At 34.0% G+C, this 18,042-nt stretch overlaps 2 protein-coding genes across 3 annotated transcripts; one reads left to right on the forward strand and one right to left on the reverse strand.

Moving 5' to 3' along the window:
• Positions 1 to 971: 971 nt before the first annotated feature.
• On the forward strand, positions 972 to 6,546 carry LOC112512530 (probable protein phosphatase 2C 46). 2 transcript variants are annotated; one of them, XM_025118541.1, is made up of 5 exons: positions 972 to 1,235; positions 1,639 to 2,075; positions 2,156 to 2,523; positions 4,634 to 4,870; positions 6,038 to 6,546. In XM_025118541.1, exons 2-5 carry the CDS (start codon positions 1,760 to 1,762, stop codon positions 6,317 to 6,319), a joined length of 1,203 nt encoding a protein of 400 aa, XP_024974309.1. In that variant the 5' UTR covers positions 972 to 1,235; positions 1,639 to 1,759; the 3' UTR covers positions 6,320 to 6,546. The 2 variants fall into 2 exon arrangements, with proteins under 2 accessions (XP_024974309.1, XP_024974310.1); XM_025118542.1 differs by having other exon boundaries at positions 1,016 to 2,075.
• Positions 6,547 to 11,752: 5,206 nt separating this feature from the next.
• Positions 11,753 to 14,215, reverse strand: LOC112513132 (NEP1-interacting protein-like 1). Its single transcript, XM_025119286.1, has 5 exons — positions 13,936 to 14,215; positions 13,415 to 13,593; positions 12,626 to 12,709; positions 12,338 to 12,505; positions 11,753 to 12,041 (listed from the first exon to the last, which is right to left on the reverse strand). The coding sequence occupies exons 1-5, from the start codon at positions 14,099 to 14,101 to the stop codon at positions 11,919 to 11,921; spliced, it is 720 nt and encodes a 239-aa protein (XP_024975054.1). The 5' UTR covers positions 14,102 to 14,215; the 3' UTR covers positions 11,753 to 11,918.
• Between the last annotated feature and the right edge of the window lie 3,827 nt (positions 14,216 to 18,042).

The following is an 18,042-nucleotide window of genomic DNA, read 5'->3' on the forward strand; positions in this document are numbered from 1 at the left end:
TAATATGCATCAATAAACAATACTTCGTGCATAAAAAATTATTTTTAAGAGTTTTTGTCAAATGTTTTAATATTCATCAATAAACAATACTTCTTGCATAAAAAATTGTTTTTAAGAGTTTTTCTCAAATGTTCTATAATATAGTATAGATAGTATAAATTATGTGTTTTTAAAAAAAAAACAATAATGATTTTATTTTTTAATAAAATATAAATTTGAAAATATCATAAAAAATTTTAAAAATATATATATCACTGTTAATGTCAAATCAACTATTTAAAAGTTTTCATTTTTTATGTAATTTCTTTAATTTATTTTTTTATTATAATTTAATTTAAGTTTAATAATGAAATAATTTCTTTTTGATTTAATAATATAACATTTTATAAAGATAATAATTAAGTATTCTGTTATAACTCAATGATTATCCTAATTATGTTTTAGATTTTTTATATTTAAAATGAAATGTTTATCCTGTATTTGATTGTGTTTATCTGCAGTTAGTTACACGAATTCAGATATGGGATGAAATCGGATAAGGATGAACGGGTTTAAAAGTTTTTAAGAGTTTAAGAGTTTTAAGAGTTTAAGAGGTTTTAAGAGTTTTAGCCAAATGCTTTATAATATAGTATAGATATAATAAAAAAATAAAAAATTAAATACATAATATAAAAATGTGTTTATTATTTGCTGGCCTTGAGACATGTATTTTTGTTGGTTTTCATCTTCTAGACGAAGAGAGGGGTTATTGTCTGCTGATAATTGAAAGCAAAGCCAATGTTCGTTTTGTTTAATCACACAACACCAACACCATCTCAAACACACTCATTGTTTAAATTCAATTCAATTAAAAATAAAAAATAAAAAATAAAAAATAAATAATAAATAAAAAAGAAGAAGAAAAACCCTTCTCTTCACTCTCTTCAATTATCTTTATCTTCCCATTTCTCTCTGCCCAACTCTCTCTCTCTCTCTCTCTCTCTCTCTCTCTCCCTCCATCTTCATCTTCTCTTTGTGTTTGTGCTCACAGGAAAATATCCCAAATAGATATACATATAACATATATACGTATATATTTATGTACAAAGTTTGGATTTTTGATGGATCTACAGATCTAACCCATCTTAACCCACATGGGTTTGCTCTAATCTCATTCAGATCTCCATCCTTTTCATTTGGTATGATTCAGTAGCTTACCAGAAACCTACACTTGAAAACAAGCCTAACTTTCAACTGTGAGTCTTCAACCTTCTTTCTTTAGGGTTTATTTATTTCAATATAGACAAGAAGAAAAAAAGAAACAGTCAATGGGTGTCTAATCTTTATTGCTTTTTAATGATTTTTCATCTTTTTGTTTCAATTTTCTTACTGGGTTTTTGATGAATTTGGAATATATTACTTGGGTATCCTTTATTTTGATCAATAGATTTTCAAGGTTCAAAATGTTGACTGGTATGATAGACCTTGTTTGACTTCTAGTTTTGCCATTAGGTTATCTTCTTGTTGTGATCTTTTTAGAAACCCATCAAGGATTCATCTTAATTTGGCCATGGTTAATGATTTTTAGCTTTCTAGCTTTGAAAATTGTTGGAAAAAAGACTATTTGTGCATATAGTTTTGATTCTTTGTGGTATGCAGGAGAAACTGAAACTTGAAAAGGATTTGTAACTGTTGGAAGGGAGATTTGGTGTTCATAGTGTTCTTCACATCCAAATTTTGGATGTTGAGAAATTGGTGGTTAGCTGTGGTGAGATGAGGGATGTTATCAAAGTTGATAAACTTTCTAAAGGCCTGTTGGCGACCATCTGACCGTTATGCTTATACCGGTTCGGATGCCGCAGGCCGACAAGATGGTCTTCTTTGGTATAAAGACATTGGTCACCACTTGAATGGTGACTTCTCGATGGCCGTGGTTCAAGCCAATATGTTGCTGGAGGATCAAAGCCAGATTGAGTCAGGCTCATTGAGTTTTCTTGATTCTGGTCCATATGGAACCTTTGTTGGAGTTTATGATGGTCATGGTGGACCCGAAACCTCACGCTATGTAAACGATAACCTTTTTCAGAATCTCAAAAGTGAGTAACCGAACCAGTCAACTATCGTTTCGTTGCATAAAATTTGATATTGAATCTTAACTTGATTTGGGTTTTTGTAGGGTTCACTACCGAACAACAATCCATGTCAGTGGATGTTATACAAAAAGCGTTTCAAGCTACTGAAGAAGGGTTTTTATCAATTGTTACTAAACAATGGATGGTGAGACCGCAGTTGGCTGCTGTGGGATCTTGTTGTTTGGTTGGTGTGGTTTGTGGCGGAACCCTTTACATTGCGAATGCGGGTGATTCACGTGCTGTTTTGGGAAGAACGGTTAAGGCTACCGGGGAAGTTATTGCTATTCAATTGTCAACGGAACACAATGCAAGCATTGAATCCGTTAGGCAGGAACTTCATAGTTTACATCCTGATGACCCTCATATTGTAGTTTTAAAACATAACGTATGGCGTGTGAAGGGCCTCATACAGGTATGCTCCTTGTGTTCTTGGACCATGTTTGGCAACCATAACTCCATAAGCTAACTTATTCTTTGAGCTTATTAAAAAAGCCCCGTTTAGTCAGCCATAATCTAGCTTTTTGAAAAGTTACTTCAAGTAGCGTTTCAATAAGCTTCGAGGCTTATTTCCACTATTTTCAATTATGGCCCTTATATTTCCAATTACTTCTGCAGTATGTTTGTTTAGCTCGTTTTACATTTTGCATTATCATCTAGCTTATCAACTAGTTTTTACTAAACATGATACATGAGTATTTTATCAGCTATCTTATCGGCCAATGCTAACTTGCCAGACATAGCCAAACATGGTAGATGATTATGGGCAAATTTGTCTTTTAATGAATGGTGGTCCAATTGTAGCTAGTTTTTATTTCATCTTTGTATGCTTTCTTGAATTTTTTTCCTTAATTGCCTTGAGGAGTTGAGCATCGACAGGAACGGGATCAATTCAATAAATATATTGGCCATCCGTTTGCGTGCAATAGTTACTTTCTATTAGTTTGTGAAAGTTCTATTTACAGTAAACCACGTTTATCGTCCCCGTGGTTTGTTATAAATTGTGGCTTTTTCGTCCTTGTGCTTTCGAATTTATGTTTTTCGTCTCGGTGATTTGTAGTTCATTATTTTCGTCCGAAAAACTACAATGAATTACAAGCCACAAGGATGAAACTGTCATTTCAAAAGCATACAGACGGAAATATCAATTTTCAACAAACCATAGGGATGGAAAACGTAGTTTACTCTTTTATTTTAAGAGGATAAATACATATACAGTATGATCTTACCAACTAATTGGCTTCACGAAAACAACCTCTTTACCCCATGGATAGAGGAAATGTGTGCATACATCCTACCACCATACCGTACCTCTGTATGGGATATATTGAGCTCGTTTGGTTTGGCTCGGTTCTACCAACCGAGACCGCCTACTATTATGTCTTGAACTGTGTTTTCCTGTTGTTTTCATCAAGCCACAAGTTCCAATGATGTATATAATCTAGCTTACTAGCAGCCTTAATAGCATAAATTGAGTGACCAAAGTGCAAATTTGTTTTTAGGCTCGGTAAAACCACACCCGAGGGGGTGAACCTTTGTTGCCTACGCCCTACCCTTTGACGCACTTTTTGTGATTCATTAGGGAATGCACAAACGTTGATTCAAACAATAGAGTTGTAGCATATCATGAGTAAGTTTCAACCTCTCGAGTAAGCCTAGCTAGGCATGATCAAAATGCAATTGTTACTGACCCTTTGGAACATGGATTTTGCAACGAACGTAGAGAAAGTGAGTCTCGTTTGAAATGGTATGCTATTTGTTAGCTTAGGCTTTTGGATGGTCTAGCGTTGCGAAGTATAACTTATGAAAGGGAGGCATGATTAGAGGTTCGATAAGGATAGACATGGAGCCTTAGGCACTTTCGAAAACATGACCTCTTATCGGAGTTTAAATTAGTCAAAACTTTTTGGGCAAGCCTTCTTTTTTGCACACGTTTTCCAAGCCGGGTTCTTCACGAAAACAACTGGTCTACGCTTTTGGTGAGGTTTGAAGTTTGAACCCTTGATCTCATGGAGGTTGGGCTCTACTGGTAACCCGGATACTGCTAGGCCAATGGCCCTTTAGTAATGTTTTCTATTTTTAGAAGTGTCTCGGTTACTTTAGACACTTTTGGAAAATGAATGAGAATGACGGGTATTCTTATAGCTTGGACGAACTGATGAAGACGGGCTAAGTCAGCAGGCATTTTTTGATCCAATTGCTTGGCATGATCTGGTCCGTCAAATTGCAGCTCTTTTCCGTCACTTGGTCACATGTTCGTAAGAAACACAGTAACATATCTGTCTTACTTAACTTCAAGATTCCAATTTGACCCCTTTTAATGGTCCTTATAGCACCCATGAATCGACAATTTTTCACCTTCTGTTGTCAAAGAAACCAAGTACAATGGTTGTAAAGTTAATCACTTGATATTTTTCTATTTGGCCGTTCCTTCAGGCTCTTTTTGAAGTATATAATATTAATTTGATTTCTCATGATGATTTCGGTGATTACATTAGTTCTTGTTTCTTGAAATGGTGTTGCAGATATCTAGATCTATAGGTGATGTATACCTAAAAAAAGCAGAGTTTAACAGGGAACCGTTGTATGCTAAGTTTCGGCTACGTGACCCTATTCGAAGGCCGATACTGAGTGCAGACCCGTCAATATCCGTTCATGAAATTCAACCTGAAGATCGGTTTCTCATATTTGCATCTGATGGTCTTTGGGAGCACCTTAGCAATCAGGAAGCTGTTGATATAGTGCAAAATCACCCTCATAATGTAAGAATCATACTTCATCGAATGCATTATTTTTGTATTTTATGTATTCGTTTTTTGCCTTTCTCTTCCATTTTGCCAAGATTCAAGCATTTTTTTTTCTTCCTATTTTGCCCCTTATACTTTTCTAGTTAATTTTTCAACGTGTTCTTTTAGGTCATTTTACATTGTCATCTCGCTTCTTAGCTAGTTTTTACCAAATATGACTAGTTTATTTGCTAGCTTTTCAGCCAATTGCTACCTTATAAGCCGATTTGCCAAACATGGGGCTTGTTGATTATGATGATAATACATTTCCGTCTCCATTGTTTCCTCCTTTCCGAAATAAGTGCTGCATATTGTTTCTGGGGTGTCTTTTGCATTCTCTCTCTAGAATTGGGATCGCGTGAGAAACAAAAATTTCGTGAGGACCGTAGGAACGTAACGTTATAATAAAATGTTAAACATATGTTAACTTGTGTGAACATCCGCTAATAAAGTGCTTCTCATGAAATTTTGATTTCTCACCGGAACCCAACCTGCTCTCTATTCCATTAGCTATAATCTTGATATGGTGACCGGGTCATTATAGGAATTTTCCCTCATGAATATTGTTCTTATTCCGTTAGCCCCTAATATTTTTCCAATTAATGTTTCAACCCGTCCTTTTAGGTCATTTTACATTGTCATATTACTAACTTATCTAGCTAGCACTTATCAAACATTAAGGACCTCTTTATTAGCAGCTTAATAGGACTCAACTTATTCGGTCAGCTATAAATGACTGTTTGGTAGTGGGTTAAAGATATATAAAGTGGCTTGTTCAGTAAGTGTCTAGGGGAAGCTTTATGCAGAAAGTCAAGTTTTTTCTAGAACTACCCCTCCCAATAAAAAAAACACTCTCCTTCCATCTATTAAAGAAAGCCCTCCCAAACAAAACCTTCCCAATCTATACAAACAGATTAATTCATACATACAACTTTATCCATACAGGACTTAAATGGAAAACCAACCAAATAGCCCCTAACTAGCGTATCAGTTAAGCTTATTAGCAAACAACTAGTTTTGCATTTAACAACTAGTTTTTTTTCCAGCTAACAACTAGCTAATCAGCCAACAACTAGTTTATTAGCTAGTTTGTCGATGTGAAAAGTGAGAACTGAAAGATTTTGTGTGGTTTTGTTGATGTAGGGAAGCGCTAGAAGGTTGGTGAAAGCAGCGTTACAAGAGGCGGCAAAGAAAAGAGAAATGAGGTATTCAGATTTAAAAAGAATCGAAAGGGGAGTAAGGCGTCATTTCCATGATGACATCACAGTCGTAGTTGTATTTCTGGATTTGAATCTAGTGAGTAAAGCGAGCTCCTCGTGTAAAGGCCCGACTCTATCTTTGAGAGGGGGCGGTGTCCACCTCCCGGCAAAAACTTTGGCACCGCTATCAACCACCACGGAAGTCAGTAACACCGCCGCCGCCTGAGCTATTCTGTCGGTTTTTATCCATCTCTAATTTTAATTCTTTGATGTACAAGCCAAGGTAACATTTTAACTTAAAAAACCACTTTGTTATTTGGTTTCTTGAGAGATAAAAAGAACAAATGGTAGAATCCTGAGAAAAGATAGAAGAATCTTCAGTTCTATGAAATCACTGTGTAAATGCTGTAAAACCATGTTGTTAGAAATTCAGAATCGTTTTTTCCGATTGGTTGATAGAGTTTTCTTAACGGCTGGAGGAGCGCGGCTTCGCTGTGGTGGAATCATTGTTCGGGTGTACTACGAAAACCATCTTTGGATTCAAGATGAACAAAATTTCATCTGATCTTTGATTCGGTTTAAAACCCTTGAATATGACCACGAAAAGATTCAAACTTGATAAGACGAGCATAATGTTACAGCGATTTGATCGTATGATATTATTATTATTTTTTTTTCTGAAATACACGAATATTCTTGGAAGGGACGATCTTCATTGGATATGTAGGGCCTTCATGTTACTCTTCAAAAGAGCCATTCGAGACGATCAACGGACTCTTAGGGGTAAACGGTCCCTTAATTGGACTTGGTTATAAGAGAGGTTTTCAACGAAACTATAGATGATTGTCGGCTCTACCAATCTATGTTTGACCTTTTGGGCTCATATCGGATCCAAGATTAACTGTAACCCCCAAGATACAGATAAATTGTAATGATGATTTCAAAGAAAAGACTTGGATGTCTTTTAACTAAAACTGTTAGTTTGAGGGGTTAATGTGTTATTATTCAAAGGATGAGGACTAATGGGTCGTTTATTAAACGCTTACACTTACTCTGTAAACGCTTACCAAGTCACTTTACTTTACCGGATGAATATGACAAGGACTAAAAATCTTACCCGGTAAGAACGAAGACAAGAATCTAGAGTCTTACCCGGTAAGTGAGGACGATGACGCTTACCATGGTTAGTGCTTATCGGGATAAATTGTTGCATACGATGCATTTTAGTGAATAAAATCTTACCCGGTAAGTAAGCAATAGTGTTGAATTTTACCGGTAAGTGCTTGCTGAGTAAGTGTTTAGGTAAACGGCCCCTTACCTTTATATTCCAAGTACACGTTATATATAAATTTATTAGGACATCTCCAACCCAACACCAAATCCTAGATTTTACACCACTTTTTACTGATGAATAGCATAACACCATTCATTTATATCAATTTAGTATTTAAACTATTTTTATCATAAAATATTATCTCTCAAAGTTTTATATTTATATAAATATATTTTATTTGATTGTAAATAATATTTAATCTAAGGCAACGTTTGTTTTTTAAGAGATGCCGATGTCTAAAGTATGATTTCACTTCTGATTTATAAGAGATAATCCTGAAGTCAGAAATCTGGATTAGTAAGATTGTTTGTTTTTACGTCTGAAGTCTTAAATCTGAATCGGTCAAACTAATACAAAATATAAAAGATAAAGATTTTTTTGAAAAGTATAAAAAATAAATAGTTTTTGCCAATAAACCTCTACCAACCCCAAAATACGAACCATTTGATACAGGGTGAGTTGAAATTAAGAGATACTAAGGGATACGTTTACCATTTAAAATTTCAAAGAATATTTAGATCTTTTAAGCTCTTATTTTAAAAATAAAACAAACACTCTTGACACTTAAACGTCTGAATGAATCAGACTTCAAATATATTAAGAGATAATTTTGAAAAAACAAACAATACCCTTAAATATTTGTTAATATTATACGATAAATTATATTTATATTAATATATAATATACAATAGAAGACAAAACATTGACACATACATTAAGATAGCAAGAAATAAATAGATGCATAATTAAAAAATTAAAAAATTAATTTAAATAATGCATAGTACTAGTCATTTAATAACATACTATAAATTCAAAAGCATAAACATTTTTAATAAAATGATAATTAGTTTGAAATTAATAATGAACTTATAATTTTTGAAGTTACTGTAACAAAAAAATAGCGATGGTGTAACATCATATTCAATATTGTTATAAACCTTAAAAAATTTAGCGTTTTTTTAATCGGGGCATGTTTAAGTGTTTTCGTCGAGGGCATAAAAAACCCTGAGGATGGACCCTGTGTGTTTCAGTGGTTGTCTTGATGTTTTGACATTCAATATTGTCATTAACTTCTATTTTTTTTAAATATAAATTGCTGTACATGTAATAACCAGTTTTTGCTATCGTTTTTATTTTGAGGATTGCTGTTTGCACCTTCTTTAATATTAAAATCGGGTTGATTCATGCATTCAGAATGTAAAAAGTGAGTTGATATATGTGAGAAAGAAAGTATTAGATAAATGTGCATTTAGCAATGTATAGGAGTACAATTAATCTCCCTTTTTTTACTTTTTACCCAAAAGACGATGTTATGGTTGATTCACTCATGCACATGCCATGTCATCGTTTACCGCAGACAAACATGTCCGAAAACGATGGTTTTTTGGTTGAACAGTAAAACGAATGAGAAAACTGGATTGAAAGTAATAAACAATTATTTTTTACGCAAATATTTTATTCATTGACGTAAACTACATTTTTCTGATAAGAAGAAAAGAAGAAAACGAGCATTTGCGTATAAAAAGTACAAATTTCCATAAAAAGATATGCATTTAAATAAAAAATGACTAGTTTAAGAATTAACTTGAAAATATGACTTATAAATAAAAGTTGGATGAGAACAATTGATTTCCCTGATTATCTATAAACCAGATTTATCAAAAGTCTTAAAAATAATTTTTAATGTACAAAGTACTATACATTTATGTACAAAGTCTTAAAAGTCTTAAAATCAACTCATAATGCATCAATTACTATTACTTTATGCATTCAGTCTTAAAATTTCTTAATCTACAATTAAAATAACATATAGTACAAGTTACCAATACATATTATTACCTTTTCTTTTCATGTTTCCAAAATACTTTTGATACCTTTCAATCATGCCTTCACCCTCTAATATATCTATGTCTTCTCCCCATCCCCCAATGTGAGATTCAAACTGATATTCACCACGAGTTATTAAAAGTTCTCTCATTCATCTCTCATTCAATTGCTCTAGAACTCTCGGTCTCTTGATTCTTTGCTCTTGATGTAAATCGAACACATTTGTGGAGTCGTTTAAATATGTTGGATTTTAAACTGACATACAATTTTTTCCATCGATAGACTACAATTGGAATCATAACTCTTATTTATTCAAATTGTATTAATATGTAAAGACCAAGTGTAACTCATATCATCGTTAAATCTTATCTAATAAAACCAGTGAAACTTCAAAATCGTTAAAAATTCATGGTTCCCGCCGCATTACGCAGGTACACAACTAGTTATTACACATGCGAATCAGGTATCTTTTCATATTATGATAAAAAAAAACGAACATATAATTATTTCATTCCATTTCCAAGATTATTATATACATATCGATTAAATGTCTTTCAACATTGTGAGAATAAATGAATATGTGACTTCATTCCCAATTATTTATACCTCATGAACTAGAAATTTAATGTGCACATCATACACTACATTTTGGCCCTTGTGGTTTGTTTGAAATTATGAATATTGCCCATGTGGTTTTGTTTATTACATTGAAGGTCCTTGTGCTTTGCAAATCCTTATGAATTTGGTCCATGTGACTGAGGACATCGTTAAACGAGACGTTACGTGTCCATCACACGAGGGCATTATGATCTTTTTGCCTTTTCTTTAAAAAGTTGCGCCTTCTTCGCCCTCCCTCTCTTCTCCAAACACCGCCGATGTTGTCTGGTCTGCATTTGCTTATAAAGCTCGATTGCATCATCATCTTCTTCTTCCCCAAACATCCTGTGCACGCGTCTGCATCTTTTTCAGGGCTTGTGTTGACTCTACACCACTCCTTGCAACCCCGTTGCATTGTTTCCACTTCCCTCATCCACCATGATTATGTTTGAAAGATCCCAAAATAACGAAAGCATGGCTTCAAGTAGAGTGGAAGATCATTGTAACATGACAAAACGCAGAAGAGGAATGGAATTCAAGTGTGGAAGATCATCAGGAAACGATTTCTGATCCAAGAAACAACACTTAGAATAGAAAGACAGAGCAAACAAAACCTAGGATTTTTATTATTATTTTGACTTGTTTTTTAAGCATGTTTAATTTAGGTTTTGAATATTTCATTAGTTTATGTCACGTCATCTTTAATGGTAAAAAGACAAAATTACCCCTGGTGTGTAGTCTCTCTTAATGCCCCTTTAACGACGCCGTCAATCACAAGGACCAAATCCATAATAATTTGCAAACTACAAACAAACCATATAGACAATATCCATAATTTCAAACAAACTGCAAGGACCAAAAATGTAGTTTTACAATAAAAATATCAACCCCACATAAATGCAAGGTGAAAAGATAGAGATGGAGAACCAATAAATGAGACGACTGTATTTGCCAGAGCTGAAATCTAAAATTCCAGATTGACCATATTAAAAGAGCTCGTAAGTTATGCGACATAAATTGTACATTGGTCAGAAGTAGGTGATATCAAGCCTGGCTTCAATGTAAATCTCAACGGCCACCAATTCCATCATCAAAACGCAGATAGTGGTCCATAAATCCCATCTCCATATCTGTTTTCCAATACTGACCCCACCCTCCAATCACTCAGGATCTTTAATAACAAAAAATATCCCAATTCATAAATAGTAAAAAAAAACAACCCTGTAAGGCTCTCGATTCTTTCGTTCTTATCGGATAAATTTTTTAGTTTTTACCATATTCATCTGGTAAAGTAAAATGACCTGATAAACGCTTACCAGGTAAGCGTTTGATAAACGACACCTTAGCAAGTGTCTAAATAGCAAGTATATTAACGTAAATAATGGCTCTACTCTTTCACTATAGAAGACACGTCAACATCCATTCCAGATTCCACCTTCGAGATATTATTATTTGGTTTTGTTTGATTTCTCTGTAGCCCATCAATCTTCATGTAAATTATACATTTTTGTTTGCATCTTGGAAACGTCAAAATCAATTGTCATAATCGGGATTTCGTGAAAGATTTAGAATTGGATTTAATTTAAAATTGAAAAGATTTGGTAATTGATAATCGATTCATCTTTTAGTAATTGATTATTACAAAACAAATGTTTTTAACAGATTTTAAAACTTTATTACAAACAAATCCTATAAAATTCCAAAAAATACCAACTACCCCATAAGCGTTCTAAATCCAATGTCTGTAGGATTTCAATGAAATACTGATATTTTCATTCTAGACTTTCTTTTAAACCAAACACAAGATCAGAATGAAAAACCAGTTCCAAATCCTAACAGATCCCGCAAACCAAACCAAACCGACCCGACCCTTGAGATCGAATACTAGGAGATAAGTGAGATGTAAAAAGGTTATCTTTTTAGGGTTTTGCTTATTCAATGCCATAAAGACGAAGTAGTAAAATAAATCCTGAAGTCAAAATTCAGAAAATTTCATGTGGGAATATACAGAAAATTAAAATAAAAAGAAAAAGAAAAAGAAAAAGAAAAAGAAAAATAAAAATAAAAATTAGAGATCTCTTCTACATAGTGGACAAGATCCATGTCTCACCAGCCATTTATCAATGCAAGGTGGGTGAAACATGTGATGACATTGTGGCAAACTTCTCACAGTTTCTCCAACTTGAAAATCCTGAAATCAACATCATACAAAAGTCAAAAAGTAGGATTCAATCAATCTTGACCGTTAGATTGCTCGAAATCCAACGGTTGATATCGTTCTTGTTGTCTGCTAGAAAGATTGGCAGATGACAAGAACGGTATCCACAGAAAAGTCAAAGTGGGTTCATTAATCTTGACCGTTTGATTACTGGAAATCCAACGGTTGATAACGTTCTTACCATCTCTTGATGGCAATAATGGTATCAACTGTTGATTTGAGAGCAAAATCTTGGATGGAAAGTACATATGATAAAGAATCCATATTACCTGAAGGCACACTGAACAAGAGACTCGCTCTCCCGATTCATCGACATCGTTGTCATTACTGAACGCGATTTTGGGAATCAGTTCTACCGAATATTCCGTTAAGCCTTTAGATCCCCCGATGTCAAATATGTTATGGACCTCATCAAATCTCGTTTCAACGGCTCCCATCTAAATTAATGGCAGAAAGATCAAGAACAAGAAGAAAGCCGGAACCTTTTTGAAATTTGTTTCATACTGCTATTTGGAACAATAAACGAACCGGGGTTCGCCAAATTTTGCAAATTTTACCTGACTCTGAACCGCACTCAACATAGCCGGACCAATTCGTTCACGTACAAGCCTCCCACTTAACAAGCTTACAATGACATCAATCTGGCATAAGAAGTACCATTAGTTTCGGCCTAGTCATAAAATGGGAATCGTAGCTTTAACCAATAGATTTAAAGGACTCATCTACGATTCATTGCCATTTAGGAGCCATTTACCAATACAAATTGAGGAAGCGCTAACTGGGTAAAGAAGGTGGTCTGGGTCGGCATTAACCGAGTAAGGGGCTGTTTATTAAACATTTACCACCTCGTACCAGATAAGAGACACTTACATGAGCAAAGATGATGATGTTTATCAACAATCTTACCATACCCTTTTACTAACCAAAAATCTTACCCTGTAAGTGAGGGGTCGGGGTCAGGGTCAGCACTACCTGGTCAGAGATGATGATGTTTACCGACAATTCTACCCGGTAAGTGGTAAATGGCCTTTAAGAGTACCTCCCTTAGCTTACCAGGTGATCATCATTGATCAGTAAGAAGTAAACAAAAGCATCTCTGACCAGGTAAGAGGCGGTAGGCAGGTGGTAAACAACCCCTTAATCTTGAAGATTATGACAAAATATAGATAAAGATAGCTTTCAGACAACCATTGTTAACCTAATTTTCATAGCGATCGTCTTTTTTCGATGGATATAGAGATGGGTTCGTGCTAAAAACATGAACTTTGAAGCATTTCTTGATTTATCTCATCAAATTGTGAATGGTTGTGAGTTATGAAAGAAGGGTGAAATTTTCACTTGCTCACCAAGTAAAGAAGACATCCGATCCCTGATTCATCAGATTTCCACAAAATGAGCGATGATTCGAAGACTTCAATCGAAAACACAGCACCAGAAATGGCTCCAACTGCAGCCCCCCTAACAAACCCACTCTCTGTTTCTTGGCCTATCAAAGCCCCTGTCATTGCCCCCAGTAAAGTTCCTACTGCAAGATATCAACAAATATAGCTTAAATTACCAGCAAAAACGATGGAAACCATCATCTAATCTATACATCCTTCGTATATCTATCATTATTAATTAATCTCTTGATATTTCCAAAGGTTACATATGTAGTTGAAGCATAATTCAAAGAAGAACGATCCTAACCCTAACCCTAACCCTATATAAACGATCAACAAAAACATGTTTAATTGGGAGCTAAGAACGAAAACCCAGTTCAAATTACAGAAAACCCACATAAAAAAAAACCAATTAAGGAGTGGGTTTGAATCAAATTCAGATGGAAAACAATGAGAAAGAAGAACGAACAGAAGAGAAGACATACCTAATGCAAAGAAGAAGGTAAGAATTGCAGAGAAGAGATTCCCAATAATGGCAGAAACTGCAGAGCTCAAGAAATCTTTAACTTTGCAGACTAAATTCCTAAATGAAATTGAAGAAATTCGTGAAGATGATCGCATAAAATGAGATGGGTATGTGTAAACCTCCATTATTGATGAATCTCGCAAACAGGATTCTTTGAGACTCTTTTTCTTTAAATTTGTAATAATAACACCAAAAATAGGATGGATGTCTATCGGATTTATGAACGTTTGGCTGTTTTGCTTTTACTTAAAAGAGCAAAATACTTGAGAAGAGGGAAGAAAATGACAAGAGAGAACCAAATGAAGAGCATTTATGGTCTTCTCAATCTCTTGTGGGTCAAGAGGATATTATCGAGTTATGTTAATTGGAAATTCATAAAAATACTCATTTTTCTTAGCTTTTTTTTTCAATAATTTTGAAAATGTCATTAACTTTTTGAGTGGTAAATCTTTAATTTGTATAGGGGTTAAAGCGTAAAAAAATTCTGAATCAGGTCCACAGGTAAAGAACGCTAAGGTATACAAGTGGCAAAAGGTGTTAAGTCGGAATTCTAATTTAATTCTAACTAAGAATTCTTGTGGTTCTGGAGGATCCAGTTATAGGAGAACCAAGAACAGAGAGTTTTCCTCCTTTTCCATCCACTCTTTAGCTTTAAGAACGCTGGTTTTAAGAATGAGCGATTGCCCTTCTTCGACCCTTACTGCCCAATTTGACAATAGACAGCTAATGCGTTTCCGCCACTTGCAAAAGTATTATGACTAATTTACAGATTTGGTTCTTATACTTGTGAACTTGGCTCAATAACTTTTTCTACATTTTACCTCTTTGCAAGTTGATTAGTTGTCACTTGTGGAAGTAGTGACATTTTTTAAATATTGGGAGAGAAATGGTTAAAAGAAGAAAACAAAGCCTGAAAATGACTATTTTAATTAATTTAATATATTAAAATATGGTGTATTTTTATCCAGCAGTTGATATAGGGTAGACAACCAAATGTTGGACCAGACATGACATTTACTGCTAGGAACTTTTAAGAGGAGATGATGAATGTCTTGTAGTACTCCGTGAAATAGTAGTTGTGTTAGTTTTTTTGTTATATTTTACAATATTATGACTTTGAAATATAACAAAAAACTTTGACAAGGATCAATAAATATCATTTATAGATAATTACGAAAATAGTATTACTTTAATATTATTAATTTTAAATGTTATTAGAAGGGTACTCGTGCAATGCATCGAGATACATATTGATTTCAGTATTTCGTTTTATTCCTTTTTATGTCTATATAATACGGTTTTATGTGGTTTTGAAAAAACGATAGTGTTTTTATTTTTGAATAAAATATAAATTTGAAAATATTCTAAAATTTTGAAAAAAAATATATCGATATCAGTATCAAATTAACATTTTCTAAAAGTTCTTGTGTTTTGGTGTAATTTTCTTAATTCAATTTTTTAATTATAATTTAATTTAGGTTTRGTAACAAAAAAAWTTAATTTAGGTTTAATAATATAATTTTTTATAAAGATAATAACTAAAATATTCTGTTATAACTCAATGATTATCCTAATTATATTTTADAWTTTTTATATTTAAAATGAGATGTTTATCCAATATTTGATTATGTTTATCTACGATTAATTATACGAATTCAAATATAAAGCTTTAATAAGTTGTACTTATGCACAATTTACTTGTAATCTTAAATTTAAAGTAATATGCATCAATAAACAGTACTTCATGCATAAAAAATGGTTTTTAAGAGTTTTTGTCAAATGTTTTATAATATAGTATAAATATTATTTTAATTAAATATTTTCTAATAATTAATGGATTACTAATTAATTAAATATAATTAAATGTTATTAACCCCTACAAATCTGTAAGGTTTTTCCAGATGAATCTCATCGGCTTTTCTAGACAAATATTGCAGGACAACAAATTCACAATACCACTTCAATGTTTGGCTATAAATACCTTACTCCAAGTCGTTATAAACTACATCGGAGGTTGCCCGGTAACTGATCGTCGTGTAGTTATACGACGCCAGCTGACTGCAGTCTCCCCACTGTAACTGTTTCGCAACAACGATTGCATGGCCACCTGGTAAAATAGAAAGCTGCCATCTTCTACAGCTACAAGTGCGACTATGTAGATCAATAGTGATGTCCCTATGCCCGTCACAAACTTCATACATATTGTTATTCATGGGGTGTATCTTCCATGTTGCTGACTTATTAATTCGTTGATATATTTTTCTTTATGTCCACGGTGTCGGATCATGTTGAAGTTGCGCTGCAAATAACTATTTCTAACATTAATATTGTGACACTTGAATAATACTTGTACATAAAGTAATTAACAAATTAAGTGTTTTTGCATGACGTTCAACTTACCATTGTTGTTTTAATCCCCAAAAGTACTCATACAATGCAATAATTGGTAGTTTACGAGCAAACCAGGACAACGTATTCATTGAATCGGCGTTGTTAGATGTCATCACATTGTACCGCATCCTAGGAAAGTAAAGTCTCGACCATCTCTCTAGGCCAAGCTCGTCCATAAATGGAGTACCATCAGGTACACAAGCTAGTAGGTTGTACATAAATGCCTCGAACTCATCAACCGTGTAGGCTTTGACTGTCTTCCAAAATAATTTTTTCTTCAACCATCAACCATTTATCTCTTGTTTAAACATTCATCTCTAAATGTCGACAACAAATCCCATGGTGGGCACTTGGATAGATAACTGTAATGGCTTGGTTATTGGAAGCTGCTCTAATGGGGATGAATACCAATTTTTCCACTTCTCCTACGCATTACTGCAACATCGTCAAAAATCAAGTCCATGCCTCCCACTCTTCGATCTGCCAAATCCGAATGAAATCAGAATGATTCGGTTATTTGCATCCATGCCAACAACCAAGAACGTGGTGCCTAAATATCGCCTCCTTTAAATGAGCACTGTCTATTACGATCAATGGCCTCAAATTATTCAAAAACGTCCGAATCTAAAAAGAAATACCATGATTTAAATCAAAATTAATAATTATATTATTATAACTAAAAGTCTAAAAATTATTCATATCGCGCATCCAAGGGCGACAAAATACATTTGAATGCATTGCATCTCATCCGTCCTTATACTCGTCACAGTACCCAAATTCAGAAGCTCCAAATTGTAAAAATACACAAGGAGGCTGGTAAAGGAATACTGCAGGTACCCCTAAGCAAATCCATTACATGACATCTCGCATTCTAAGCTTTTCTTTAGGAAACGAAAATATTGTATAGCTTGCTGATATAATTTCTTATGTCATTTGCCGCTAAATTCGACTCTCATCCACAAGGGAATTTTTTGGTATATGACTCAAAACCTTTTTATTCGCTTGCCTTTGATTTGGTTGCAGTTAGGTTTTTGAACAAGTGTGTCGATCTTCCAATTTTTGAACTTCAAATGTTTGACTTGTTCCAACTAAGTTCGGCCTGTTCATCCAACCACGATTTGCATGGACACAAATTGTCTCATATCTACTCTTTGATGATCTATTGACTTTAAATTCAAAACCCTCGTGACCAAAATTCAATCTTGTGGCTAATACCATTTCTTCTTTTAGGGGTACATATTTCTCCATGGCTAATGTGTGTAGTGAGATTATAATTGAGCGATTTGTTGTATGTGATCGTGGATTCTGGTGTTGGGAGTATATGAGGCATACCATAAAAATCATTGATAGCCGTAAATGTCCTACTAGAATGACGTATTTCTTCATTTTTTCTTCTACTCCTCCTTCTCCTTCTCCTTCTCCTTCTTCATCACCATCTTCAAAATATGGATCATCCATCTCAGGTATACCCAATTTAAAAACATCAACACCTTCTTCAGTTTTTTTCAGTATCAACAATCCACTCATTGTTATAATCATATATAGGTTCCTCTTGGGACATAAACTGAGGCACATATGGAACCTCCTCTTGAGGTAGAAACTGTTGTTGATAAAACCACCACTAAGGGGTCGTTTACCTGAACAAACACTTGTCTGGTAAGCGCTTAACGGTAAA

This window comes from Cynara cardunculus, assembly GCF_001531365.2.
Source record: "Cynara cardunculus var. scolymus isolate 2C chromosome LG 5, CcrdV1, whole genome shotgun sequence".
NCBI lineage: Eukaryota > Viridiplantae > Streptophyta > Magnoliopsida > Asterales > Asteraceae > Cynara > Cynara cardunculus.

Excerpts from the sequence above, each read along its gene's own strand:
- LOC112512530 (XM_025118541.1), top strand. The coding sequence starts at position 1,760 with ATGTTATCAAAGTTGATAAACTTTCTAAAGGCCTGTTGGCGACCATCT. Across the intron at positions 2,524-4,633 it reads GTGTGAAGGGCCTCATACAG|ATATCTAGATCTATAGGTGA; the intron begins GTATGCTCCTTG and ends ATGGTGTTGCAG. Across the intron at positions 4,871-6,037 it reads TGCAAAATCACCCTCATAAT|GGAAGCGCTAGAAGGTTGGT; the intron begins GTAAGAATCATA and ends TTGTTGATGTAG.
- LOC112513132 (XM_025119286.1), bottom strand. The coding sequence starts at position 14,101 with ATGGAGGTTTACACATACCCATCTCATTTTATGCGATCATCTTCACGA. Across the intron at positions 12,710-13,414 it reads TCGGATGTCTTCTTTACTTG|ATTGATGTCATTGTAAGCTT; the intron begins GTGAGCAAGTGA and ends TTCTTATGCCAG. Across the intron at positions 12,042-12,337 it reads CTTGTTCAGTGTGCCTTCAG|GATTTTCAAGTTGGAGAAAC; the intron begins GTAATATGGATT and ends TGTTGATTTCAG.